Source organism: Meles meles, chromosome 4 (assembly GCF_922984935.1).
Source record: "Meles meles chromosome 4, mMelMel3.1 paternal haplotype, whole genome shotgun sequence".
Taxonomy (NCBI): Eukaryota; Metazoa; Chordata; class Mammalia; order Carnivora; family Mustelidae; genus Meles; species Meles meles.
This window is the reverse complement of record NC_060069.1, coordinates 29537641-29563453: the sequence shown is the minus strand read 5'-3', so window position 1 is coordinate 29563453 and position 25813 is coordinate 29537641. Positions and strand designations below refer to the sequence as shown.

Sequence of the window (25813 nt, the reverse complement as noted above, 5' to 3'; positions counted from 1 at the left end):
CGGGGTCCTTGGTCCTGGTGCGCAGGTCCATGGTCCTGCGTCAGGCCCGCCTTCCGATTGCGGCTGGAGGTGTCGCCTGGCGTCGCCTGCTTCCCGGAGGTCCGAGCGGGTCTGCTCCCCTGCCACCCAGCGGCGCACTTGAGCATCTTTTTCCTGCTCTGGTCCGCGGTCCGGCCGGCACCGGCCTCTTGTGCAGGAGCCCTTCTCGGTCCACGCGTCTTCCGCCCTCTTTTTCTCCAGAGGCAGTCTCTCTTAGTCGTGGTGTCAAAAATGAACAAAGCCGGACAGGTGTAATCAGTAGTAACTATTACAGGAGGGACAAGAGTCCAGGGTGAACTGGACTTCTGTACCAGTCAGAAGAGACTGGACCTTTTAAAGGGAGAATGGAGGAGGAGGGTGCGGGGTGAGCGGAGGCTCCATAGGGTTAGGGGAAGTCACGTGAAACCCATATGGGTTTGCTGACTGGTGTTAGGAAAGTTTGGCTCCTACCCTCCTCCAGAGACTGGGAGACAGGGGCCCTGTCTTCAGGCGTTGGTGGGAACAAACAGTAAATTCTTTTGACAGCCCTGAATTTTCTCAGACAGACACTCTAAGAGGGGCTAGGGTCATCCTTGGGATGTGGCCTTGAGCTATGAATGTTTTGTTGGTCTTTACCGGCCCAGGTTAAGGCATAGTAGAGGACGGGCTCAGGAAAGCCTGGCTAGAGTTTGGCCAAGGACAGAATCTTTGTCAATAGCCAGAGTCACTGAACACATTCAGGAAAGACTATTTTCTCCTCAAATCCAAGCAGTCATCGAAGCCAGGAGTCTCTCCAGCTGAGGCCCAGTTCTGGACAATGGAGTGTAGTGGCTTATTTTGAGAAGCCTTGTGCCTTGCCAGCAAGCAAGTTAGTGAAAAAATAAACTGAAGGAGTAATTATAACTGTGGTTGAGGGTAGGGGCCAGGCTGCCCTGATGTGATAGGATAGTCATTGTTCTGGGTCCAGGAGCCCAGGGATGGTGGGGAGAGATGGGGGAGTAATGCACTTGAACAATGAGTAATGCACTTACGCGCTGCAAGAGAGGGGCAGTCTCACTTGGAGGTCTTCTGCTGTCTGAGAGATCTGAGGCTCTTCTTTTTCCAAAATCAGGGAACCATGCAGAAGGCTGGGACTCAGCAGCTATGGTCCAGAAAGTGTGGTCTTAGTTGATCCTGATAACCTTTCTTAGATTTGCTGTCAGAGAAGTCAGTACAGGGCTCAGGCGTGACATGGTTCCCCCTTGCTACACAGTTACGGAAGGTGTATATGCGTGTCTATGCACATGAGGGTCTGTTTGTTTGGGAAAAATGGTTTGAGGTGAGATGAGGTTATCCAGGGAAATATCTTGGATTAGAGAAAGGACATGATATTCAGAAGATCCATTTAAATGTATGAAGTAGAAGTACCTGCCAGTAAAAATTTCTGGGAATTATAAATCCATATCACTTTAAACAAATGAAGTCTGTGAACAGGCAAGAGAAGTCTTTTAGAGAAATGTGTCCACTGTGTAAATTGTGTAGGCAGAATAGCATAAGATTAGGACTTATCTCTTCATTCAACAGGTATATACTGAGCACCGTGCGTGCCGTGCCATGCCATGAAATAGACTTTGGCAGTATCGGGGAACACTACTAACGTTACATAATGTATTGAGTTCTTTTTTTGATAGAGTCATTCATTTAATAAATATTTATGGAGTTCCTTCTTTGTCCAATGGTCACCAAAATTGCCTTCACAGAGTTCTTGGTTCTAATGAGTGACACAGACAACACACCAGGGAGTGTATAATACACTATCTGGGAGTGATACATGTTAACATGGAAGGGTGGGGAAGGAGATAGAAAGTGACAATACTGCATTGAATTAAGGGCAGTGATATTGGAGCAGAATAATGCAAGGGAGCAAAACAGGCAGACAGAACGTTAAGGTCCTAAGGAGTGAACTATCTTAAAGTACTTGGGTTTTTAAGCAATAGAAAGAAGGCACGTATTTCCCAAGGGCAATGAGCTAATCAGGGTAGTTAGAGATGACATGAGAGAAAGAGAAAGGGAGAAGGACACACGGAGAGAGCTGGGCCACTTATTGTGTGGCTTTGATATTTTGTACATGGGCATGACCTCCTGTTCCTGGAGCTGTAAAGGAAGGTCTCACTGAACAGGTAATATCTGCTTGGAGATCTACAGAAAAGGAAGAACCAGGGGAGAGACTGCCAGGCTGGTGGGAGAACAAACACAAAAACCAAGAGGTAGGAGAGGATTGGATTTGTTGAAGAGAAAGGGAAGCCAAGTGGCCAGACCACACAGAACCCAGGGAAAGTATGGCGCTGGCTGAAGTCGTAGAGAAATGCGGGGGCCTGCTCTGTAGGACCTTAGCTCATGGGAAAGATTTTGGATTTCATCATAAGAGTAACAATTGGCCAATGAAAGGTTTCTGAGTGCTTCATGCAGATTTTGTGATATTACTGGGGCTACTGCATAGAAAGTCTGTTGAGGTTTGAGAGGCGAGTTAGACTATTGTAGGAGCCTACCCAGGAAATTGTTGCTCTCTTGCTATAGGATGCATTGCTATCTGATTCGAACAAATTCCCTTTCTTATTTTCTCAAAATATTCTTAGCTAGTCTTTTCACCTATTCTTTCATATAAATTTCAGAATCTAGATTCTTTAGGATTTTATAATAAAAATGATTTCCAGGGCGTCTGGGTGGCTCAGTGGGTTAAAGCCTCTGCCGTCAGCTCGGGTCATGATCCCAGGGTCCTGGGATCGAGCCCCACATCAGGCTCTCTGCTCAGCGGGGAGCCTGCTTCCCCCCACCCCCACCTGCCTCTCTGCCTACTTGTGATCTCTGTCAAATAAATAAAATCTTTAAAAAAGTGATTTCCATTGGGATTGCCTTGACCTACAGATTAATTTGAGAAATGGCAGTTTCATAAAACGAATGCTTCTCATTCAGGAACATGTTCTGTTGTCATTTGTTCAGCTCTTATGTTCTTCAGTGAGGGAGTGTGTGTGTGTGTGTGTGTGTGTGTGTGTGTATGAACTATAGATCATGTCCAATTTCTTTTTTTAAAAAATATTTACTTGAGAGAGAGACAGTGAGAGAGAGCATGAGTGAGGAATAGGTCAGAGAGAGAAGCAGACTCCCCATGGAGCTGGGAGCCCGATGCGGGACTCGATCCCGGGACTCCAGGATCATGACCTGAGCTGAAGGCAGTCACTCAACCAACTGAGCCACCCAGGCACCCATCATGTCCAATTTCTAATTGATTTTCTGGGCATAGTATTTCTTTTTCTATCACAGTCTTCATATCATCACCTAATTTTTGACTGATCATGCCTCCCCCTCTGTGCCTAGCTCAGGGCTTGAGTAGGAAATTTTTGTTTTGTCAGCCGCAGTGACCTTCGAGGACATGGTTGTATACATCACCCAGAAACACCAGACCAGCCTAATGCCTGTTAAGAACCTGCCCCAAGATTTATGGGACTGTAGCTTCTCTAGGTAAGGCCTGTCTTTCCTCTAGGACTCAACCTCTGTACCTTGGAGCTTCCTAGTTCTTTTCCTCTTATAGGGACAGTTGTCTCTCCTCAGCTCAGTTTTCGTAAGTTTGTGAGCTGAGTTCCCCAGTCATCAGACTCAGAGGTTCCTGGTTGAGAGGAGCCCTAGGTTCTCTTTAGTATTAAAACAGAGTTTCCCCAATTCCCTAGAAGAGGCTCTGCTCTGGGCAAAATGGGAAATGAAAAGTTTTCTGATGCCCTCCTTAAACCCTTGGTTCCTACCTCACTCTTGTTTTCTTGAGATCTTTAAAGATTTTTTTTTTTATTTGACAGAGAGAGATCACAAGTAGACAGAGAGGCAGGCAGAGAGAGAGAGAGAGAGAGAGGGAAGCAGGCTCCCCGCTGAGCAGAGAACCCGATGCGGGACTCGATCCCAGGACCTGAGACCATGGTTCTCTACTGCTACCCCTATTTTAGTGCATATTCAGATAGGCCCTTGTAAGGTAAGTTTCTTAAGTTTCTTCCCGAGTAAGACAGGTGCAAGATTCCTAAGACCCATCTACCTTGTCCTCCTGGGTGTTCCACTTCCCTTTCCACCTGCTAAAAGCAGAGGATGAGCTGAAAGGAGCTCCAGAATCAACTCTGATTCCCTGTACTCTCCTGTTCTGATAGCTTTGCTGGAGCAAGGGGAGGTCTCATGAGCCCAGATCCCCAGACACACATTGGCACAAAGGTCCAGAGAGGGACGCCTGGGTGGCTCAGTTGGTCAAGCGTCTGCCTTCAGCTCAGGACAAGATCCCAGGGCCCTGGGAACAGGCCCTGCATTGGTCTCCTTGCTTAGCAGGGAGCCTCCTTCCCCCTCTACCTGCTGCTTCCCCTGCTTGTGTGCTCATTCTGTCACTCTCTGACACACAAATAAATAAAATCTCAGAAAAAAGAAAGGTCCTGAGAGGTGTCAGTACAGGTAAGTAGAAGAATCTGTGAGCTTCCTTTCCTACTTCTACTCTCCCTTTGTTTTCTTTCTCAAATGGCTGCTGTGAGGGATGAAGATGGTCATTCTTAAAGTATTGTAGGACATTTGGTGAAGGCTCAGTGGAGCATCGACCCTGAACTAGATAGGACATTCCCCCAGGGACCCATGCCTGCAAGGGTTCTGCACATTCTGCCACATATTTGTGTTACCACCCTCCTCCAGTCACACACCTTTATTTCATATAATGGGATAATTTAATTTTCCACTATTTTCAATACAGATTTTCAATTTTAATTACAATTAGAGGAATTTAGTCTCCCTGAACTAGCCTGGGAGAGCATACAGAACATTATCACTCATTGTTTCTATAAGAAAATGTAATGTTTCGGGGCACCTGGGTGGCTCAGTGGGTTAAAACCTCTGCCTTCGGCTCAGGTCATGATCCCAGGGTCCTGGGATCGAGCCCCACATCGGGCTCTCTGCTCTGCAGGGAGCCTGCTTCCTCCTCTCTCTCTGCCTGCCTCTCTGCCTAGTTGTGATTTCTCTCTGTCAAATTAATAAAATATTTAAAAAAAAAAAGAAAATGTAATGTTTCTTTTTTTTTAAGGTGTTATTTATTTATTTATGTCAGAGAGAGACCAAGCATGTATGAGTTGGGAAAGACAGAGGGAGAAGAGCAAGAATCCCAAGTGGACTCACACTGATTGTTGAGTCCCATGTGGGGCTCAATTCCATAACCCTGAGAGCATGACCTGAGCTGAAATCAAGAGTCAGATGCTTAACTGACTGAGCCACCCACGTGTCCTGAATATGTAATATTTCTTTTTCTTTTTCTTTTTTTTTAAAGATTTTATTTATTTATTTGACAGAGATCACAAGTAGGCAGAGAAGCAGGCAGAGAAAGGAGGAAACAGGTTCCCTGCTGAGCAGAAAGCCCTATGCGGAGCTCGATCCCAGGACCCTGAGATCATGAACTGAGCCGAAGGCAGAGGCTTTAACCCTCTGAGACACCCAGGCACCCCATATGTAATGTTTCTAAACAGTGACCTAATGATAAACTCTATGAGGAAGTCATGGTCGTAACTGGGTTGGAAACTGGCTTTCTTCATTGGGAAGAAGTCTATTAAGCAAGATTTTTAAAAATCCAGAAGAGTACATTGTGGCCTTTCCTATTCTTCTCAGCCTACCCTAATTTCTCAAACTATACAGAGCTTTTACGTAGCATTGCCGCTTCTAATTCAGCCTTGCTGTCACTCTGAAGCAGTGCCTTCTCAGGAAGGGCTCTCCCGCAGGAAGGACTTAAGACTATTTTGGTGAGAAAACTTCCCTGCATCTACTGTGAATTCTCTTTGTGGGCTGTCTGTTTAGCCTGCTAATGACCCTCACAGGGGGATTCAGGGAACTTTTCTTTCATTCTTTTATAATGGGTAGGCAATAGGTAGGATTCAGGAGGAAAAAAAAATCAAAATACAAGATTAGTGTATCCAGATACAGTCTGAGTCAATCCCAGATATCTTAAAAAAAAAGAAAGAAAGAAAGAAAGAAAGAAAAGAAAACAAAACTGTAGGAAAAAAGAATGATTTTGACTTCTGAAAATTATATTTATTAACTGTGTTTTCCAGTAGTACTTATGAAGAAAACCTCTGAAAAACCATTGTATTGTAGCAGTTTAGAGCAGGAGAGAAAAATATGGGATCTCTCTGGCTCTCATTGATGGACAGAAATTTGTCCTATTCATAGCCCATCATATGGGGACGGGAACACTGGGAAGACTGAGACTGTATGTCTTAAATTGTTTGTAATAGTCCTTCATGGGCAGATTGTTTATTTATAAAGAAGTTGATCATAGTAGTAGATTTCAGAGACCTATTCTGCAGTGGGTTAGTGGGTTTTTTTTAATCACTGACAAGATAAAATAATAAAAGCCCATCTAGAATAATGCCTTATATACAGTACAGGAAAGATAACATCTTTGATGGAGAGAAAAACCTTTGTAAGCTGTACAGATAAGAAAAAAATGTAAATGCTTTTCCAACACTTAACAGAAAAGTTTTTCTCAGATACTCAGTGACTAATGGAATTAGTTTTGGAAATAGGATTTAGGCTTGTAGTCAGAACAGGAACATTGGGCAAATGATAGCGGAATGAAAGAAGATACTCTGAGCGTGAGGGAAGGTTTCCTTAGAAGAAAGTTTGAGTCCATTAAAGCCAGGCTGGGGAGATATAAAAAGGAGCAGGACATTTCTATATATAAATGGCCTTGAAGATATGACTAAACATCTTCATTATTGGAGAGTGTGCTCCAGCAAAAGAAGGAAGAATAAGGAGGACATCATGTCCAGAAAAGCATGGGTCCGTTGTAGGGAAATTGTGGATTCAGCATGACAATTGTCTATGTTCAACATTCCATGCTCAGCAGCAGGGCTGGACATTTGTGTGTTCATTCTGTTAAGGGCAGACAGATAGGTTCTAATAGGACACCTGGAGGCCAGCACTAAGGAAGTCATGGCCAGCTATTAGGAAGGTCAGAGTCCTGTCCTGGCAGCACTCCACAATAAGCCGGATCAACCCAAACAAGTCCAAGATGGTGGATGCCATAACAGGAAACTGCTGACCAAATTAGGAAGAGAAAAGGTAGGAAACCCTACTTCACACCCCAGATAATGAAGATTCTGCCCTCTAGTTAATAACTGTCAATACAAGATAGAAACCCAACCCCCTGGGCATCCATCTCTCTCTCTCTCTCTTGAGGTCACCAGCTCTCCTATCTCTAGAGTGCACTTTTCACTTCAGTAAACTTTACCTCTTGTGGCACTTAACCACTGTGCTGTGTGTCTGTGTTTGAGTTCATTCTCATGACAAGTCCAAGAACTCTCAGCAACTCCTTTGGGTCTGGCTGGGTCAAGGCCCCCGGGCCAGAGGTCTCCCCAGTTCACCCAGCAACAATACCAAGGAGGGTTTGTAAAACAACAACAACAAACCTCAAAAAACCCAGAACTAGGATATCAAAAAGTCAAGCAGTAGAAAATAGGCAACTAGGAATTTTTTAAAAGTTGTGCAATAAGAGAAATATAATCTTTATATGCCATTTGGCCCTGTAGTGAGCACTATTTACATGGTACAGGGTAAAGGACTTTCCGAGTTGCTGGAGTAACTGGAGATAGAGGTATTTTGAGTGACATCTGGGTACTGCAATCATTATTGCTACCTGACAGATTCTGGCTATATTGTAGGGATGACCAAACAGTCCAGAATTTATAAACATTCCTTTACACAACAGTGTATACATTGTATACATTTGTGTGTGTGTGTGTGTGTGTGTGTGTGTGTTTATAAATTCTTCTGATTAGGTTGAGTATAGAAGCATGGCTCACAAAAGATGAGTTTTTCTGATATAGAAGGACCCACTCCAGTATCCTAATGTGGGCCTTGATCTTAGGACACTGAGATCATGACCTGAGCCAAAATCAAGAGTCACATTTTTAACTAACTGAGTCCCCCAAACACACCTGCTTCTGCTTTCTGTGGTTACCTCATTTTCAATAAAATTTTGTAAAACTTTGCTAATTAAATCTTACTCAACCATATGTAAATGTTGCATGAAGTTTTCTCAAGGTATTTGTCATTTGCTAGATTATTTGCAGTGATTATTTAGTATCATTTCCCTTAGTTTCATATTTTTTCTTTTTTGGCATAAATGTGCAGATAAATGGACATTAGATATTATACGTGTACTTTGTAAAGTCTTAAGTGTATTGTATATAACACCTTCCTAAGACAATGCTGAATGAAGATGGTCACACAGTCTTATTGTAATTAATGAGAGAAATGACATTTTTGTGCTATGTCAGATGTTGAAATAATGGTTTCTCTTTTTTTTAAAAGATTTTATTCATTTATTTATTTTAGAGAGAGAGAGAGACAGAGAAAAAGAGAGAAAGAGAATGCAAGTGGGGAGAGGGAGAGGGACAAGAAGACACCATGCTGAGCATGGAGCCTGACATAGGGCTTGATCCCGTGACCCTAAGATCATGACCTGAGCCAAAATTAAGAGTCAGACACCCAACCACTGAGCCTCCGGTTGCTCCAATTGTGTTTATCTTAATGAAATTTGTGTTCTGGCGTAATTTGTAATTTTAGAGCTTGGAAATGTATAAAATATTTCCCATGGAGATTACTAGCATAACAGTCTAATTGTCTTGTAATAAATGGCATTAAGATTTTTGTTTTTAAACACATTACCCTCATAATGTAGGGAAGGTGCTCTTGTTTAAAAGTCCTTAAAAGAAGCAGCCTTAGGGTGCCTGGATGGCTCAGTTGTTGAGTGTCTGCCTTTGGCTCGGGTCATAGTCCTGGGGTCCTGAGATCGAGCTCCACATTGGGCTCTTGGCAGGGACCCTGCTTCTCCCTCTCCCACTCCTGCTTGTGTTCCAGCTTTCACGGTGTCTCTCTCTGTCAAAAAAATAAATAAAATCTTTAAAATATATATATATATATTTTAAAAAAAAGAAACAGCCTTGATGCAGGGTGGCTAAGTCCAAGGACCCAGAAGGGATCCTGCAGGCCTAGCCAAGAGGGTCCTTGGCTTTGCACAGGATGGAAATCAAACATAAGCTGAGAGAAGTAAGAGCAGACTATACATACAGACAGAGCATCCAGGAGACTTGGAAAGGAAAGGGAAGGAAAGTGTGTTGTCTTTGCTCGGGACCTGGAGTTTTTTTTTTTTTTTTTTTTTAAGATTTTATTTATTTATTTGACAGAGAGAGATCACAAGTAGGCAGAGAGGCAAGCAGAGAGAGTGAGAGGGAAGCAGGCTCCCCGCCGAGCAGAGAGCCCGATGTGGGACTCGATCCCAGGACCCCGAGATCATGACCCGAGCCGAAGGCAGTGGCCCAAACCACTGAGCCACCCAGGCGCCCCGGGACCTGGAGTTTTTATTGAGGACAATTTTCTGGTGCACCTGTCTTCTCAGTAATCCAGAAACAAAGTGTTAGATGTCCTCCATAAATCACTTATGCCCTGGAACCAGGGGTCTTGATGAGCCACTGGTCTTGGAAAACTTTCATGAAGACCCCATTTAGTCATTAGGTATTATCTGTTGTGTTGGAAGACTCCAACAAAATTGTTAAATCCTTGACCTTTACAGGGAGGACATACACCATCTGTTCTATAACACCTGTGTGAAGCAGGGGCGTAGGTCCTAGCAGGAACAGAAGCAGGAGAAGGAATGAAAAAGCAGTTTTTCATGAATCCCTTTAATTTCCCTGTCTCAACTTGATCTCAAATTCTTTTCCTGATTCCATGTAGCCTAGAGACTCTCTGTCCTCTACCCAGGGAGAAATCTGGAAGTGTATTTTCTTTTTTTTTTTAAATATTTTATTTATTTATTTGACAGAGAGAGAGAGGTCACAAGCAGGCAGAGAGGCAGTCAGAGAGAGAAGGAGAAACAGGCTCCCCACTGAGCAGAGAGCCCGATGCGGGGCTCGATCCCAGGACCCTGAGATCATGACCTGAGCCGAAGGCAGAGGCTTAAACCACTGAGCCACCCAGGCGCCCCTGGAAGTGTATTTTCTTGAGCTGGTGAACCACAGATGTTTTTTAGGGACACTATGCAAAGCTGAGGGGCAGGAATGAACCACCCAGTTCTGGAAAACTGGAATTATCAAAGGACGCATGCTGAATTTCTAGACTCCTCTCCTTGCTCAGCTTCTAGAAGGTACTAGAACATTCTTCCATTCTCCCTAATATTGGAGAAAAGGACGTGTAGTCAGGGCTGAAGAGCCCCTGGATCCTGGGGTCCCAAACAGACTAAGATTTCACCACTCGTCACTGACAAAACCCAAAGGCAGAGAAACAAGTTGTGGTGAAACAAGAAAGGAATTTATTTCAGCGAGCGGACTACTGTCTCAAAGACTGTCTCCAAAATGCCAAAAACACTCCAGGTTTATGTAAGGAAAATGTGGGACAAAGTAGGTAGGTACGTTCAGGTAGGCAGTGAAGGTTAAAAATGATAATTGTCTTGGGATCAATCATGGGTAGGGTCTTGCTGCCTCAGAGCAGTTCTTGTTGCCTGAAGGGATGGTTTTGGTTCCCATCAGGGGATACTTGGCCCTGTGGATCTTCTTCTTGAGCCAAGAGACAAGCTGGAAAGAACAATCCACCTAAAATTTTGAGGTCAGAATGGAGGGAGCCAAAGTCCTCTTTCAAGTGGGCAGTTCTTAATATAGAACAGTAGAGCTTGGCTAGTGGAAGCCATGGCTCTGAAGCTATTCTCAGGAGTATTAGAGCCTTCCCACATTGGCAACCTCCAAGAAGAGCTTCTTGGGATAAGGTGGAGACATTTGCTTGGCTTGCAAATATGTAATAAAGGCAAATCACGGTGGCTATCCCATCTGCAGGTCTAGCTGTGTAGTGGGATTCCCTGATAAGTCTCTGAGGATGGAGTGGTTCTGAAAACTGGCAGAGGAGAAGCTGTATGACATATTTGACTCAATATGAAGGACCCAGTATTCACAGAGAAGGCTGCTGGGCCCCTAGCTGAGATCTGTTTCCAGGCTGGACTTGGAACACAAATCCACATATAGGGTGGGAAAAGGATCAAAGGCTAAATGTTAATAGCTCTTTTCCCTAAACTGTGCCGCATCTTGGAAGTCCCAGCAGCACTTTTATCTTCGAAAGCAAAAAACACAGTTAGAAAACAAAACAACCCGCAAGCATTTACTGTGTGCCAGGCACTACTGTAAATACTTTGCTAATCCATTAATTATTAAACCTCAACAGTCCTTTGCGGTTGGTGTCACTATTGTGTGAGCGTCTGCTCACACAGCTAAGACGTGATACAGCCAGGTTTCCGGACCTATGTAGTCCACGCTCTCCACTAATGCACCGTTGGCTGTTCAAAGGATGTGCCCCCGCATACTTCGCCCACGGCAGCGCCGCCACAGAACCTAGCTAGGCAGTTTCAGGACCTGAAGAGCAGCCAGGAGTGGCAAACGCCAGGGAAGCCTGGCTGATTCCGGGTATCGCAACCGTTCCGTGGTCTGAGGGGGCCAGACGACGTCCCCGGGAGGAGCTACCGAGAGAGGGCGCTGCAGGACCCGAGCCTGGAGCCCGCAACTCTGGCTCGCAGTCTCAGAGAGAACAGCGGCTGCAGCAGCTCGGCTGGGGAACCACGGAGACGCGCACGTTTTCACGTTCCTAGAGAGGAGGGGAAATGGCTCTACGTGTTTCCGGCGGAGCGGGTCCTAAGCTTTCCCGGGAGCGCAGGTTTGCTGCGTTCCCACGCGTTCCCTGGATCTGCGGCGCTCGGCGGTAGCGGTCGCTTGGGCTCTGGGTCGGGCTAACGGGGCTACATCCCTACGGCGTTCTCCAGCACCCGGTTCCCCAGTCCCTGTGGCTCTGGGGTGAGGGGGTACCGGGACAGAGGGGGCCCCCGGCGGAAGACGGCATTTGAGGGGTGTCCGGCAGCAGCAGCAGCCCTGCTCCTGCCTCTTTATTCTCTCTTCAGCCTCACCTCGAACCCCGAAGGCGCTGTGTGAAGTGGGGACCCCAGCCATGCTCCAGATCTCGTGGCGCCAGGTGAGCGAGCCTCCTCTCTGCCCCCGTCGTCCCCCTTACTGGCCCTCCCACCCTTAATGTCAAGTGAGAGCAGATGTCAGTCCGCATCCAGAGCCTGAGTTGTCCAGGTGTTACGGGACTCGGGTCCTTGGACTCAGCATCGGTAGAAACGAGACTGGGCCCCGAATTTAAAGTCTCAAGAAAGGTTTTATTGGGACTTAGGCTCGAGCACAGGGGAGCAGCACAAAGAATTCTCAGGCTGACTCCGAGGAGAGGTCAAGGAGAATTTTTAAAAAAAATTTAAAAACTTAAAATTTATCTTTTTAAAGATTTTATTTATTTGACAGAGATCACAAGTAGGCAGAGAGGCAGGCGAGGGGGACGGTGGGAAGCAGGCCTCCGCTGAGCAGAGAGCCCTTTGCGGGGCTCCATCCCAGGACCCTGGGACCATGACCTGAGCGGAAGGCAGAAGCTTTAACCCACTGAGCCACCCAGGCGCCCCAAGGAAAATTTTTAATAAGATTCTTAGGTAGGAAGATTGTGCCGTCTAAGCAAGTAGAGCCGGGCATTTACTAGCACCTACACACTTAAAGGTCATTTTTCTTCATGCATCGCCTGCGTAATGAACTTGTTAAATCTCCACCCTTGGGTATGAGTTTTAGTATTATAATGAGGGAAAAGTCGGGAAAGTTCGGCACTTGTGTGGATCTTGGAGGAGACTGGTTTGGACCGGCCGGGGCTTGCTCCTTGGCTGATGCTTTGCTCTGTAAGCAGTGATAATAGCCAGTAGAGAGTTGTGCTAGGAAAGCGTTAACAGCCGGCAGGCAGCGGGTAGGTGCATGGGGGCTCCTTCCCCAGGTTCCCGTTTGACAGGCTTGCGGCTTTCATTGTGCGGCTGTCACTATCAGGTGTGTTCGGGCAGAGGAGGTGGAGTTGAGAGGGATGGAGGGATTAGAATGCCCAAACTAAGGGGCGCCTGGGTGGCTCAGTGGTTTAAGCCTCTGCCTTCCGCTCAGGTCATGATCTCAGGGTCCTGGGATCGAGCCCCGCATCGGGCTCTCTGCTCAGTGGGGAGCCTGTTTCTCCTTCTCTCTCTGACTGCCTCTCTGCCTACTTGTGACCTCTCTCTCTGTCAAATAAATAAATAAAATATTAAAAAAAAAAATAAAGAATGCCCAAACTAAGACATAACCAGGATGGAAAGGCAAGTGTGGGGATTGATTGGGATAGATTTGCAGCGGAGACTGAAAAGTAGAAATCTGCATCATTGCATATTGTGAAGACCCTTTTCACCTCTGTCCACAAGCGTGTTCTCTTTCCTTGGACAAAGTAATTCTAGTTTTTGTTGTTGTTGTTGTTGTGTGTGTGTGTGTGTTTATCTTTTTTTTTTTGTTGTTGTTATTTGTTTTTTTGGTAGATTCCATTGGATTTTTACGTAGACATGCCATCTACAAATAAAGACAGTTTTACTTTTTTCTTTCCTGTCTGGATACCTTTTCTTTCTTTTTCTTGCCTAACTTCACTGGCATTTAATGTTGAGTACAGATGGTGAGGGCAGATATCCTTGTCTTATTTGTGATCTCAAGTGAAAGCATTCAATATTTCTCAGTTAAAACCATCATAGGTTTGGTTTTGTTTTGTAAATGCCCTTTATCAGATTGAGAATGTTCTGTGCCTAGCTTGCTGAGAATTTTTCAAGAGTGGGTGCTGGATTTTGAAAGTGCTTTTTCTTTTCTTTCTCTATTGTGTTATGTTAGTTACCATAAAATACATTGTTAGTTTTTGATGCAATGTTCCAAGATTGTTTATGCACCACACCCAGTGTTCCATGCAGTATGTGCCCTCCTTTATACCCACCACCAGGCTCACCCATTCCCCCCAGCCCCCTCCCCTCCAAAACCCTCAGTTTGTTTCTCAGAGCCCACAGTATGTCATGGTTCATCTCCCCCTCCAATTTCCACCTCCCCCTTCACTTTGCCTTTCCTTCTAATGCTCTCCATGCTATTCCTTATGTTCCACAAGTGAAACCATATGATAATTGACTATCTCTGCTTGACTTATTTCACTCAGCATCATCTCCAGCCCTGTCCATGTTGATACAAAAGTTGGGAATTCATCCTTTCTGATGACTGAGTAAAATTCCATTGTGTATATGAACCAACCACATTTTTTTTATCCATTAGTCTGTTGAAGGGCATCTTGGCTTCTTCCACAGTTTGGCTATTGTGGACATTGCTGCTATGAACATAGGGGTACATATGGCTCTTTTCATGACATCTGTATCTTTGGGGTAAATACCCAGTAGTGCAATTGTTGGGTGACAAATGCTTTTTCTATGTTGGTTTAGAGGACTTTATGGTTTTTCTATTTTAGTTTCTTAATATCGTGAATGACATTAATTTTTCAAATGTTGAACCAACTTTGCATTCCTTGAATAAAAACCATTTGGTCATTTGTTTTATTCTTTTACTATATTTTGGATTCTCTTTTGTTAAAATTTTGTTTAGAATTTTTGCACTATGTTTGTAAGGAGTATCGATCTGCAGTTTTCTTGTCATGACTGTCCATTGATTGAATAAGTTGGAAAGTATTCTGTCCTCTTGAGTATTTTGGAAGAATTTGTGTAGAAATATTTGGTAGAATTTCTTCCTTAAATATTTCTTCCTTAAATATTTGGTAGAATTCACCAGTGAAACCATTTAGTTGTGGAGTTTTCTTTCTAATAACTTTTATTTATTAATTTATTAAAGATTTTATTTATTTATTTGACAGAGAAAGATCACAAGTAGGTAGAGAGGCAGGCAGAGAGAGAGAGAGAGAGAGAGGGAGAGAGGAGGAAACAGGCTCCCTGCTGAGTAGAGCAGAGAGCCTGACACAGGTCTCAGATCCCAGAACCCTGAGATCATGACCTGAGCCGAAGGCAGGGGCTTAACCCACTGAGCCACCCAGGCGCCCCGTGATAACTTTTATTTTTTATTTTTATTTTTAAAAAGATTTTATTTTTATTTATTTGACAGAGAGATCACAAGTAGGCAGAGAGGCAGGCAGGGAGGGGGGGTGGAAGCAGGCTCCCCACCTAGCAGAGAGCCCAGTGTGGGGCCAGATCCCAGGACCCTGGGATCATGACCTGAGCCAAAGGCAGAGGCTTTAACCCACTGAGCCACCCAGGCACCCCCCATGATAATTTTTAGAATACAGTTTCAGTTCCTCTCCTTAATGAGTTTGTCTCTTTCAAGAAATTTGTCAATTTTTATCTAAGCTGTAGACATTAATGGCATGTTGTTAATAATATTTTCTTATCCTTTTATTATCTACAGTTTTTTGAACTAATATTGCTAATTTATTTCTTCTATTTCTGATTAATCCAACCAGAGATTTATAAGTTGCATTGATCTTCACAAAGTACCAGTTTTTGCTTTTGCTGATTTTTTAAATTGTTTTTTGTCAGTTTTATGTCGCTTATTTCCACTTGGATCTTTATTTTGTTTGTTCTACTTACTTTGTGTTAAATTTGCTGTTTTTCTAGATTCTAAAGATGAGTCTGAGGTCACTGATTCAAGACCTCTCCTTTTTAAATTTTGTAACACAGGCATTTAATACTATAAATGTCTTCCTAAGTACTGCTTTAGCAGCATCCCTCATTTTGGTACATTATGTTTTCATTTTCCTTGAGTTCAAAACACTTTCTGCATTCTTTTATATTTTATTCTTTGATCTATGTGTTATTTAGAAGTGTGTTATTTAGTTCATAAATATTTGGGAATGTTCCATGTGTCTGTCTGTTACTTCTAATTTTTTTTTTAAAGATTTTTATTTATTTATTTGACAGACAGATCACAAGTAGTCAGAGAGGCAGGCAGAGAGAGAGAGAGAGGAGGAAGCAGCTTCCCCGCTGAGCAGAGAGCCCGATGTGGGGCTCGATCCCAGGACCCTGAGACCATGACCTGAGCCAAAGAGAGGCCTTAACCCAACAAGCCACCCAGGCGCCCCTGTTACTTCTAATTTAATTCTGTTGTGGTTAGTGAACATTCTTTGCATGACTTGATTTCTTTTCTTTTATGGTCCAGAATGTGATCTACTTTACAAAATGTTCCTTGGACACCTGAGAAGATAGTATTCTGCTATTTTTGGGTGGAGTATTCCGTAAATGTCCATTAAATCAGGTTGGGTAATAGTATTATTCATGTTTGCTAAATCCTTGTTGAGAAAGGTTGTTGAAATTTCCAGCTATAATTAGGGATTTGTCTATTTCTCTTGCAGTTTTATCAGTTTTTGCTTCATGGATTTTGAAGCTTTATTACTAACTGCATAAACATGTAGAATTGTTATGTCTTCATGATGACGTAATCCCTTCATGGTCATAAATGACTTTCTTTATCTCTTAATATTCTTTGCTCTGGGGGGGACCTGGGTGGCTTAGTGGGTGAAGCCTTTAACTTCGGCTCAGGTCCTGATCTCGGGATCTTGGGACCTAGCTCTGTGTTGGGCTCTGAGCTCAAAGGGAGGTCTGCTTGAGGATTCTCTCCCTCCTCCCCCAAAATAAATAAATTAATCTTTAAAAAAATATTATTTGCTTTGAAAAATACATTGCCTTAATTCAATATAGCCACTCCAGCTTTTTTTGATTAGTATATATGTTTTACATCTTTTTGCTTTTAACTTATTCTTGTCTTTACATGTAATATGCACTTCTTGAAGGCAGCACATAGTAGGCCCTTGCTTTTTGGAAAATCTAATCTGATAGTGTTTACTGTTTAGGATGTTTAGATTATGTATATTTGGCATAATTATTGGTATGGTTAGATTTGAGTCTGTCATCTTCCTAATTGTTTTCTAATTGTCCTGTCTGTTCTTTGTTCCCTTTCCTCTTGATTTTCCACCTTCTTTAGGACTAATAGTGTGTTTTACTCCATGTTTTCCTCTTCGTTGGCTACATATAAACTACAACTGTGTTATATTTTAGAAATTGCTGTAGGGTTTGTAGTATGCATCTTTAGTTATCACAGTCTACCTTCAATTGCTTGTCCTTTAGGCTTTTTGAGGTTCTCTCACTGCTCCCTGATGGCTCTGTTCTTTTTGCCTTCAATCTTTTTCTGTTTCCTTTTTGGTTAGTTTTTATTGCTATGCCTTCAAGTTCACAAGTTGTTTTTTTTTTTTTTTTTCTTCTTCAGTGTCGAATTTGCTGTCAATCCCATGAATTGTATTTTTCATCTCAGACATAGCAGTTTTCATATGAGAAGTTTGATTTGGGTCTTTAAAAAAGTATATCTTTGGGGTGCCTGTGTGGCTCAGGTGGTTAAGTGTCAGACTCTTGGTTTCTGCTCAGGTCGTGATCTCAAGATGGTGAGATCCAGCTGCATCAAGATCGAGCCAAGCGTAGGGCTCCATGCTCAAAGGGGAGTCTGCTTGAATGAGATTCTCTTCTCCCTCTGCCCCTCTCCCCCATCTCAGGCGTGCATGCTCTCTCTCAAATAAAGAAATCTTTACATATATATTTCTTTATATCATATATATATATACACACATATATATATGTATATATATATACACACACACACCTTGTCTCTATTTCACTTTGAACATTTGGAATACATTTATAATAACTGCTTTAATGTCCATCTCTCTGATGCTAACATCTATCAGTTCTGGGTTGATTTTGATTGCCTGGTCTTGTTAGGTCACCTATCCCTGCCTCTTTGAATGCCTAGTAACCTATGATTGTAGCTTTTATCTTGTTTGATTCTAGGTTTTTTTAGTCCTCAAAATAGTCTTCTTTAAAAAAATATTTTTTTTAAGTAATTCCTATATCCAACTTATATCCAACATGGGGCTTGAACTTAAAACCTTGAGATCAAGAGTCGCATACACTGAGCCAGCCAGGCGCTCCTTCCCAAAATATTCTTGAGTCTTTTCTGGAATCAGGTTCAGTTACTTGGAAACAATTTTGTTCTCCCTGGTCCTGATGTTTATTATTTGTTAGTAGAATCTGGAAAGTAGAATTCTGGTCAGCCTAGGAATAATTAGTCTCCACTAGTGAGGCAAGAGTTTGCCGAGAGCTCTATCTAGTGGCCTATGAATTATGAAATTTTCCAGTGTAGATAGTGGAAGTAGGCGCTGTTTCTGGCCCTATGTGAATGCCAGGCATTGTGTCCTTCAGTCCTTTCAAATGATCCTTTCTCTGGCTTTGAGTAGTTTCCACACACCTGCGCCCTGGTCATTCTTTGCCCACTCGAGTGAACCCTCTGCAGATAATTGTTTTTTTTTTCTCTGTCCAGCTCTCTTCTCTATGGTATTCTGTCCTCTAAACTCTGCTGTCTTGGTCTCCTCAGAATCTACCAGGGAATCTGCTGGACTTTGCCTCATTTCCTCCTCCCTGTGTTGCAGCCTGGAAACTCATAGTCGTAAGCATGGCGACTCATAGGGCTCACTTGTCCTTTCCTGTCCCTCTGGGATTGTTATCCTCCATTGCTGTCACCTGGTATCTGATAACTTGTTTTGTGTAATTTGTCTTGTTTTGGTTTAGGCAGGATAAACCCAATCGCTTTGACTCCATCTGAATGAGAAACAGAGGTTATCACTCAGCGTTTTTATTTTTTATTTTTTTTAAATTCATTTATTTGAGAGAGAGATTGAGAGCAAGGAGAGAGGGAGAGAAAGAATCCCAGGCCGACTCCACACCGAGTGTGGAACCTGATGTAGGGCCCATCTCATGATGCTGAGATCACAGTCTGAGCAGAAGTGAAGAGTCTGAGGCTTAACTGACTGAGCCACCCAGGGGCTCCTTCATTCAGCACTTTAAAAACATTTCCCCTTTACTTTCGCCGTATTGTCTGTTGCCATCTTGACTCCCCAGTCTTCGTGAGTGTAAGTGTGTTTCCTGCTCTGCAGTCCTTTAGGATTTTTTTTTTTAAAGATTTTATTTATCCATTTGAGAGAGAGTGAGAGAAGCATGAGGGGAGAGAAGGTCAGAGGGAGAAGCAGACTCCCCATGGAGGTGGGAGCCCCATGTCGGACTTGATTCCGGGAATCCGGGATCATGACCTGAGCGAAGGCAGTTGCCTAACCCACTGAGCCACCCAGGCACCCAGGATTTTTTTTTTTTTTTATGTTTTCATTTTTCTGAGACTTCTCAGTGATATGCCTTGTGTAGGTATTTTTCATTTACTACTCTGAGTACTTGTCGGTCCTCTCTCCTCCCTGATGCTTTTAAACAGATAGAATTACCAAGTTTTAAAAAGCAGAGCACAGGGCGCCTGGGTGGCTCAGTGGGTTAAGCCTCTGCGTTCGGCTTAGGTCATGACCTCAGGGTCCTGGGATTGAGCCCTACATCGGGCTCTCTGCTTGACAGGGAGCCTGCTTCCCCTTCTCTCTCTGCCTATCTCTCTACCTACTTGTGATCGCTCCCTCTGTCAAATAAATAAATAAAATCTTAAAAAAAAAAGAAAAAAAGCAGAGCACACTTTTTAAAAAAAGTCCTGAGCTCATTCTTGGTTTTGTATGATGATCAGCCTCCTTTTTGTTTGCTTCCCCCTCTGCCAGCAGTTAACATTCAGCTTTCTCTGCTCTTCTAATATTGTACATTCATCCTTTCTGTCTTCTAAAATTCTGTTAACATCCTTGGTCTGCTCAGACTTTTCTCCTCGTGGGCCATTATATTACTGTCACTTTAGTGGGATTAGGGAGGGAGTGGAGATCAGTACAAAAGTGCTGTGGAGTCAACACAGAGGTCAGCAGGGGAAGGAGGAGCTGTTTGCGGGGATGACCACACAGAGGTACAGTGGGTCTTGGACTCTTCCTGTTGGTGAGGGTGATGCCAGCTGAGGGTTAGCCCCACGGGGAGTAGAGGGCACTGGAGAACTGTCCTTGGCAATTCCACCACATCCAGTAGATCTCTGCCCCGATACTTAGGCTCCTCTGCCTTCACACAGAGTTTGAGCAGGAATCTATTGTTTCAGGAGCCAGTGACGTTTGAGGACGTGGCTGTGTACTTCACCCAGAATGAATGGGTTATCCTGGACCCTTCACAGAGGGCCCTGTACCGAGAGGTGATGTTGGAGAATTACGCAAATGTGGCTTCCCTGGGTAAGGACTCTCTTCTCCCTGCTGTTGTCTTTCTTTGCCTTTCGTGCATCCTGGCTTTCTTCGTTTTAGACATTGTGGCCTCTCTGATAACCCTCATGGGCAGTTGCTCCAAAGGCTGATCTTCTCAGAGGCTACTGGTTCGGGAGAGTTTCGGGTTCCCTGGTTTTGAAACCTGCTGTCCCTCTGGCCCTGGGAGGGACTCTGCCCCATGCATGGAGGGAAAGGAAGAGCTCTTGGGAGCTCAGCAGAGCCCTTTGTCTCTGTCTTCCAAGTTCTCCAAGAAGATCTGGGACTCCCTTGTGTGAATAGGGGGTTATTCCATGACTCTGCCCCCATTTGTGGGAATTTTCTTTCTTCTAAGATAGCGCAGGCTATCTTAGTTCTTCTCTTCGTTTCTCTCCCTGACTCAGTGAAGAAAAGTAAAGACAGTCAAGAGGGGACTTTGCTTCCTGATTCCATTTACTTTTTGTTCCTGTTTCTTTCTCCTGGGCAGCTTTTCTATTCACCAGACCTGTTCTGGTCTCCCAGCTAGAGCGAGGGGAGCTGCCATGGGGCCTGGAACCCTGGGAGCCTGCGGGCAGGGAAGCCCTCAGAGGCATCTGTCCAGGTGAGCATGAGAACCTACCAGCTGCCTTTTTTGCTTAGCCTGCTTTCCTATATTCACATTTGAATGTGTGTGAGACTGTTTTCTTTCTTTTGGAATCATATGTGATTCTGTGTTCATGGTGGTAGCCTCCCTCAAATGAGGAAGGGCCAGTCTCTTCCAGGGAAGGCATGGCTGCAAGATTTCTCTGCATGTTCTACCTCACCACCTGCTAAGGGACACCATGTGACTAAGCGAGCAGGTCTTGAGGCATGAGAGCTCTTTTGAACCCTGTCTTGTGGAAAGTTTATTTTTCCACTAGTTTGTTTTGCAGAGATGAGGATGTCAACCACATTAGAAGGAAAATAGGGTTCTGGGGCCTATCTGGCCATCCACATATTCACTGAGTACATTCTTTCTTTTTTTTTTTCAAAGATTTTATTTATTTATTTGATCGACAGAGGTCACAGGTAGGCAGAGAAGCAGGCAGAGAGAGAGGAGGAAGCAGGCTCCCCGCTGAGCAGAAAGCCTGATGCGGGGCTCCATCCCAGGACCCTGGGATCATGACCTGAGCTGAAGGCAGAGGCTTTACCCCAGTGAGCCACGCAGGCGCCCCCAGAGTACATAATTTCTGTGGGAACTTTTTTTTTTTTTTTTTTAAGTAAACTCTACCCCTTGTATGGGGCTTGAACTCACAGTCCTGAGATCAAGAGTTGCATACTGTACTGACTGAGCCAGCCGGACTCCTCTCTCTGGGAAACTGAGTTACGAGTTCCCAAACACTGACTTCAATAAAAATAAAAAAATAAAATAAAATTTTACAATTGAGAAAATTATTTAAAAATAAAAATTCTTTTTCGTAATGGAAATTTTCGCACATACGCAGACACCAGCACAGCACACCCCATGATTCCTTTGCCTCAACACCCGCCTGAAGCCTGTTATTTTTCCCCTACAGACTCTTAAAAAAAACTTTGATTTTAACAGCTGAGCTTTTGAAACAAAACTTGGTATAACGGAAAGGTGAATGGCTTCCTCATTTTGAAAGATATTGATATGAGAATGAAAAATAACAACACGGTGTATTTTTTCTTGCCTTTGTTACTCTTTTTCACCCCTGCTCTGCCTGTAAAATTTCATGTGCTCTTCAGACTCTTCACAGAGAATGTCCATAAGTAATGCACAACTTCCTCCCAGTCCCAGCCTTGTGTTAAAGTTCTGCCTTTCTGGATATGATCCCAGGACTTCAGGCTATCTGTGTAAAAAGCATTTTTAAACAGTTCGCTTGTAAACACACGAGGTTGCCCTGGCCAGTGCTGAAGGTTATATTAGCCTGAAAAAGGCCTTAATAGGAGAGGGAAAATTGCCTTTGGTTTTCTCTATTTCACATTCTTACTGTCGTAGTAAACTATACACACAACTTGTGCAGCACTGTAGGAAAAGCACCAGAGTCATTACCAGATCTTCCCTAAGGCTTATGTCTGTTCTTGGAAGGGTTCCTCACACGTGCAGTGCATGCTATTTTGTTTTAGTTTTTTAAAGACCTTATTTATTTATTTGACAGAGAGAGGGAGAGCACACAAGCAGAGAGGGGAAGCGGCAGACAGAGGGCGAGGGAGAGAGGGAGAAAAAGTCTCTCCACTGAGCAGGGAGCCCAAAGTGGGACTTAATACCAGGAGTCAAAGGCAGACGCTTAACGACTGAGCTGCCCAGGCACCCTTGCTCTTTTATTTTAGAAGCAAGCCTCAGTGTCTTCCCCTTTCCTTCCAGCTACGGTGTGTTAGCCCACCATAGTTCCCTTAGCCACAGCGTAGGAGGCTGCCACTTTACTGGCGTCAGCCTGATGACAGAGACCATTCTCTTTTCAAAGATTATGACATGGATAATGTTGTAAAAAATAAGCAGCTTTTAAGGAATCAGTTGTGGGACCCTTTGTAGTTTGAGCTGCTTGACCTGCCCTTTCTTCAATCTGCTGGTCTTCCTTTGACCCTGGGGTCTCTATTCATCACTTTTCCATACCTTCTTATCTCACCCATTCACTCAGGAGAAAGTGGTTGGTCTTCCCCATCCTAGTAGGTAACAGTCTTCGCTGTTTTCCAGTCTTTACACTCTTTATGGGAATGCCTCCTGGCCTTGCTTGCCTCCCACCCATAGTATCTTCATTTCACTTGTGGGGCTCTGTTGTATGGTGGTCTTTGGTTAGCCATTTTGTGTACCTGTAGGAAAATAGTCACATAGGGCAGATGAGAAGAACCACTTGATCCTTTTTCCCCTTCAGCACTGTCAGAGGCTAACACTTGTGTTGTTTTTTTTCCCCCCCCGTGATGTCAGGAGGCGAGGCCAGAGCTGAGAAGGAAGAATCAACTCCAAAGAAACACATTTCTAAAGAAACAGAGTCCCACAGACTGACATTAGGAGGGCTGCCAGGGAACGTTCCCCAGCGCCTGGACTTTGGGAGCAGCCTAGAGCAGCAGCATGGTCACTGGATAGCTAAGAAGACCATGTCAAAGAGGAGAGATTTCACAGCTGGGCCAACCAGCCACCGCGACGACTGTACTGTCGGGAGTAGGGAGCACTGTGAGAAATCTGGGGAAAACATTAATGTTAGCACACAACTCATGGATCAGACAGTTCCTAGTGGTCAGATTTCATATGAATGTAGAAAATGTGGCAGATATTTTAGTCGAATGGCAGATTTTCAGGGATGTCACGCTGGTGAAAGTTCTTTCAAATGCAAAGAATGTGGAAAAGCCTTCAGATACAACTCATTACTTATACGGCATCAGGTAATTCACACTGGAAAGAAACCATTTAAATGTAAAGAATGTGGGAAGGGTTTAAGTTCAGACACGGCCTTGATTCAGCATCAGAGAATCCACACTGGAGAGAAGCCCTATGAATGTAAGGAGTGCGGCAAGGCCTTCATTAGCAGTTCTGTTTTCCTCCAGCACCAGAGGTTCCACACTGGGGAGAAACTCTATGAATGTAATGAATGTTGGAAGACTTTCAGTTGTAGCTCAAGCTTTATCGTCCATCAGCGAGTGCACACTGGGGAGAAACACTACGAATGTAAAGAGTGCGGGAAACGGCTAAGCTCACCCACAGCCTTGACTCAGCATCAGCGCATTCACACAGGGGAGAAACCTTTTGAATGTAAGGAGTGTGGGAAGGCCTTTAGTCAGAAAATCACCCTGGTCCAGCACGAGCGAGTTCACACCGGTGAGAAACCTTATGAGTGTGAGGTGTGTGGGAAAACCTTCAGCTGGTGTGGGCGATTTACTCTGCATCGGAAACTACACACACAGAAGATACCTGTGCAAGAGTAAGGTGGTCTGCAGCTGGGCGTGCTGTGCCTCTTTGTTTCTCCCCTTTCATGTTCTTCCACCAGCACGCTTTTTACAAGGAGAAAAGAAGAAACAAACCCCCAAACTCAAATGTACAAAGAAATATAACTGGCTGTGACTCTGGAGTTTGTGGTGTCCCTGAGTGCCCCTCGGGACGGATGAGGGCTGGGTGGGAGGACCTACATCAGAGAACACCACTGTGAATTACCAAAACTCCAGGCTTTAAGAGGAGATCTTAAAAAGGTTCTAGAGAAAACAAAAGTTCAGGAATAAGAATGCACTGGATTTCATAACAGCAGTCTTGAAAGTTAGAGGACGATGTATATTCCTGCAAAATTCTAAGGGAAAATAAGTTCCACCCAGTATTCAGTACCCTCAAATGTGAATTGAGTATAAACTTTTAGATTTTGAACCTTTGTCTCCCACGCATCCGTTCTCAGGTGTGCAACACTAAACAAGGGATTGACCAGGAAAGAAAAAGATAACATGGACACCCTATCACAGTCTATATTAGGAGTCTCCGAAACTCAGAAACAGAGGGCCCTTATCCCTGTGGAGCCATCTGTATTTTGGAGGATATTCCTAGTAGACTACAAGTTTTCAGAGATCTACCTCAGGTGTAGTGCCCACCCACACTACTTACTCTGTAGTCACTTTTCATTGCTCAGTTGTAGTCTGTGCCTTTGCAAAACTTGGGGTATATATACCCTTTGAGTCAAATGCAAGGCCCTATTTATCATAAATTCATCCATCTCATTGCTCTTCCAAGTGACCTCACAGCAGGAAGCATTTCCTTGCAACTTCATTTAGTTCTATCTTATCACAGAAGAAGCGTCCATTATTTTCTGTTACCAGTGGAGACAAGGGGAGATACAAATGTGTTCTGTTTTAGCGTCCTCTTTTGCAAGCTGCTTGACTTTGCCCAATGCAGGAAGCAGAGTAGTGGATAATAATACAGAGCCAGGTGTGAGCCCAGGTGTGTCACCTTGGTTAAGTTAACAGACACTACTAATTTCCTTATCTGTAAAATCTGGATGATGGTCTACCTCATGTTTGTGTTGAGGATTAACTGCATTAATACATGCAGGAGTGCTTAGAACAATGACTAGAACCTGGTAAACAATAGTGTTATTTATTTTAATACCATTGCTGAGTGATGACTTATGTATATACCAGTGAAACAGTCACCACAGTCAAGATAATAAGCAGAACCATAACCCTCCAAAATTACTTATGCCCCTTGGTAATCCCTCTCATAGCTTTTCACAGCAAGTGCTGATCTGCTGTCACTTTGGATGAGTTTTGCCTTTCCAAGATTTTATAAAAAATATCCCATTGTGTGTGCTCTTTTTTTTTTTTTTTTGGTCTGGTGTCTTTCACTCAGCATAAATTATTTTGAGGTTTATGTATGTTACATATTCATTATATATCAGTGGTTCTTTTTTTGGTGGTGGGGGGGATGGCTGAACAGTATTCCACTATGGAAATAACAAAATTTGTTCATTCATCTCCTGATGGCCACTTGGGTTGTTTCCAGTTTTGGGTTATTACAAATAAAGCTGCTATTTGTTTTTAAGTCTTCGTAATGCTGTACACTTTTGTTTCTCTTGGGTAAATAAGGAATGGAATGCCTGTGTCATAAGGTAGGTACATATTTACATTTTTTTTTCTTGGAGATTTTATTTATTTGACAGACAGAGATTACAAGTAGGCAGAGAGGCAGGCTCTCCGTGGAGCAGAAAGCCCGATGTGGGGCTCAATC

The 25813-nt window shown here is 43.8% G+C and overlaps 1 protein-coding gene across 3 annotated transcripts; it reads left to right on the top strand.

Annotated features, from left to right (window-relative positions):
* Positions 1-11673: 11673 nt before the first annotated feature.
* On the top strand, positions 11674-25604 carry ZNF620 (zinc finger protein 620). 3 transcript variants are annotated; one of them, XM_046001403.1, is made up of 5 exons: positions 11674-11751; positions 11993-12063; positions 19998-20124; positions 20618-20731; positions 23039-25604. In XM_046001403.1, exons 2-5 carry the CDS (start codon positions 12040-12042, stop codon positions 24031-24033), a joined length of 1260 nt encoding a protein of 419 aa, XP_045857359.1. In that variant the 5' UTR covers positions 11674-11751; positions 11993-12039; the 3' UTR covers positions 24034-25604. The 3 variants fall into 3 exon arrangements, with proteins under 3 accessions (XP_045857359.1, XP_045857361.1, XP_045857360.1); XM_046001405.1 differs by lacking the exon at positions 11674-11751 and having other exon boundaries at positions 11766-12063; positions 20653-20731; XM_046001404.1 differs by lacking the exons at positions 11674-11751; positions 20618-20731 and having other exon boundaries at positions 11766-12063.
* The last annotated feature ends 209 nt before the right edge of the window (positions 25605-25813 follow it).

Coding starts and splice junctions, on each gene's coding strand:
- ZNF620 (XM_046001403.1), top strand. CDS start 12,040: ATGCTCCAGATCTCGTGGCGCCAG. Junction 20,125..20,617: donor CGCAAATGTGGCTTCCCTGG/GTAAGGACTCTC, acceptor TCTCCTGGGCAG/CTTTTCTATTCACCAGACCT. Junction 20,732..23,038: donor CCTCAGAGGCATCTGTCCAG/GTGAGCATGAGA, acceptor CCGTGATGTCAG/GAGGCGAGGCCAGAGCTGAG.